Genomic DNA, 2,581 nt, shown 5'->3' with positions numbered 1-2,581 from the left:
TAATGCTGACCTAAGAGGTCTGATTGGAATGAAAGCTGTCAGTCCTGGACTAGGATTCTTTCTGCTTCTTGAGTCTGACACTGAGCTCAGTGAAGGATTAATTCTGTAGGAAAGTCAACTTTTTCTTTTTTTCTTTCTTTTTTTAAGGAAAAGCTAAAAGAGTGGAAAGTTAAAATATAAATATTCTTCAAGAGTATTTAATTCATTCATCCTAAAACCCATAGAGAAGAAACTTGTATGCTGCTGTTCTTTTCTTTCAGGGGGCCAAACCAAACCAAACCAAACCAAAACAAAACAAGATCTCTATTTACAATTGCTTTATCCACATCCTTGAATCAAATCCAAGTTGGTGGTTGCTGGACCCACATCCTAGAAAGATGAGAAGTGCATCGTGTATGGAGGATGCCCCAAGGATGTACCAAACCTCCACACTGATGGTGTAACACAGAACCTCCCTCCCAAGCTCCACTCAGTCACTGCTCCCCCAGGACCCAGGAGCAACACCCAGTGTCTCCAGGTGTAACATTCTTGTCGCTGTCGTTCCGTGGCAGAAATCCTTGACACCGCCACACGCCAGCCCTCCTAAAGTTCTCAGGGCAGACTGTGACTGGCATCTGCCACTTACCTGGGCGCGATGCTTTGGTCAGGAACCCCTCGTGCCATCCCAAGACGTTGGGTCAAGAAAATACAACAAAATAAAACTACTTACCGCTTTGGCCCAGTCCGAGAACAAGTGAAAACACCCAGGCCGCCCGGAGAAAGGAGGCAGGACCTTGCCGGCAGTTTTGCACGCAGACAAATGCAGCGGTGAGCAAAGCCAGGGCCGAGCCGCACATAATGCACAGCAGCCCGCCCCGCGCCTGCCGCCTGGCCGCTTTCCGGACGCGCGCTCGCGCCTCGCGGGCGCACCTCGGGGCCGGGCTGGGTGTCGCTAGCGCGGCGCCCCCCACGGGCCCTGCAGGCGGACCCCGCGGCCGCGGGCGAGCGGTGCAGGGAGGCGGGCCGGGGCTCGGCTGCGCATCGCAGGGCCCGGCGGCCCTCCCGGCTCGGCGGGCGCAGCGGGCTCCGCGGTCCTGGCGAGCGGCAGCAGCGCGGCCGGCGGCGACGACAGCGAGGGCTCCGCAGCCGGCTCCCGGACAAAGAAAAGAGCTTTTGTTCCTCTGCAACCGACGGGGCTCTGCTGCATAAATCAGCTTAGCGAGGAGCCAAACACAATCAGACCCAAACAAAGCCCGCGGCCGGGGGGAAAACCGCCCTGATGTGCATCACTGTGATGCTGCGGCGGTGGGAGGGGACGCCCGGACGGCCGGGAGGCCGAGGCGGAGGCGCACCGGCGCGGCCAGCGCCTTCCACAGGTGGGCAGGCAGGAGGCGGCAGCTCTGCAGCCGGCAGCCCGCAGGGACCAGGCGGCCGCGTCCCGAGCGGCGAGGGGCAAGCGCGGGTGCCAGCGGCCGGGGAGGCGCCTTCGCTGCGTCCTAGAGGCGCCCGTGCACGCCCGCAGGCGCAGCGCGAGGCATCGCCGCTCCCTGCCTGGCCGGGAGTGGAAGGCACCGGGCTCGCGCAGGAGGGAGGTTCCCGGGGTGCGGGAGCCCGGCCTCGCGGGGCGGGGGCTCCGTGCCCTGCTCCTTTGGCTCCGTGCGCGACTCCGGCGCCTGGCCGCCCAGCGCCCTGGCAGCTGGTGCTCCCTGCGGTGCGCCCGGCGAGGACGGGACGCGAGCGCAGCCGGCGGCGGCTGGGTGGTCCTCCCCCGGCCCCCCGGGGGGCTCCCTACCTACGTTTCGCGGGGCGCTCTGCGGGCCGCGGGTTGCTAGGAAACCGCCCCACGCTATGGAGCGCCTGGCCCGGGTCGCCCGCAGGCGCAGCGGCCCCAGGCTGCAGCGGCAGCAGCCCCAGAGCCCGTGGGCGGGACATTGGTGAGGCATGAAGTCACCGCGGCCCACACTCGCTCTTTGTTTTGCTCGCTCCAGCTCTCTTTCTCCCCTTTGGATCTGATAGTTGCCATTCCCGTCGTTCCCGAGAACTCCTGATGCGTGGCCGCGCCACAGGACGTCGCATGCCGCGTTCCCCATTCCCTCCTCTGCGGAATCCTGCACCCCTACGATTGCCCGGCTGGATGGGGTGGAAGACTCGTTCAGCACAAGTGGCCACTCTGAGCAAACTCCAATCTCACCCCCGAGCTGCGCGCTACTTTGTTTAGAGATACTCACTGCCCTGCAGCTGCTGCATGTAAAGTGGAGTCCAGGGCCTCTGCCCGCCCCCAGAACTCTCTGTTCCCGGGGTGCGCAACGCCTGCTGTGCTAGCAGGATTGGGAGCTCGCCCTCTGCCCCATCCCAAGGCTGTCCCGGGTCTCCCCAGCCCTTGGAGAGTTGCATGAGTTCGCAGGGACTGTTCCCGGGGACACTGCCCGAGATTTCTCACTGCTCCTTCCCGAAGTCTCAGCTCTGGGCTGGACAACCTTGCTTTTTCCCAGGGTTTGGTGGTGACTCTGGGCTTTTGCTGGCCACACTCTGTCTTGACATTAAACCTCGCCTGCCCAGCAAACGGAACAAAGAAGTCTAGAGACCACAGCCAAGGAGTGAA

General features: G+C 62.6%; 1 protein-coding gene across 4 annotated transcripts in view; it reads right to left on the bottom strand.

Annotated features, from left to right (window-relative positions):
* Itgb8 (integrin subunit beta 8) overlaps nt 1–2,214 on the bottom strand; it is an 88,133-nt gene extending 85,919 nt beyond the window's left edge. The window contains exons 1-2 of one of the 4 annotated variants that reach the window (XM_063239240.1): nt 312–691; nt 11–153 (exon numbers count right to left, since the gene is read on the bottom strand). Coding sequence is in view for 3 of the 4 variants with exons in the window: in XM_063239228.1 (XP_063095298.1) it covers nt 1,772–2,069 (298 nt within the window). In the remaining variant the exon portion in view is untranslated. The other 3 variants (XM_063239228.1, XM_063239236.1, XM_003469807.5) reach the window with 3 other exon arrangements.
* Between the last annotated feature and the right edge of the window lie 367 nt (nt 2,215–2,581).

The sequence above is a fragment of the Cavia porcellus genome, unplaced genomic scaffold (genome assembly GCF_034190915.1).
Source record: "Cavia porcellus strain 051 isolate PalLab524CR breed Dunkin Hartley unplaced genomic scaffold, mCavPor4.1 scaffold_2, whole genome shotgun sequence".
In the NCBI taxonomy this organism is placed as follows: Eukaryota; Metazoa; Chordata; class Mammalia; order Rodentia; family Caviidae; genus Cavia; species Cavia porcellus.
Note: the sequence above shows the minus strand (reverse complement) of the source record. Positions and strands in the feature narration are given on the sequence as shown.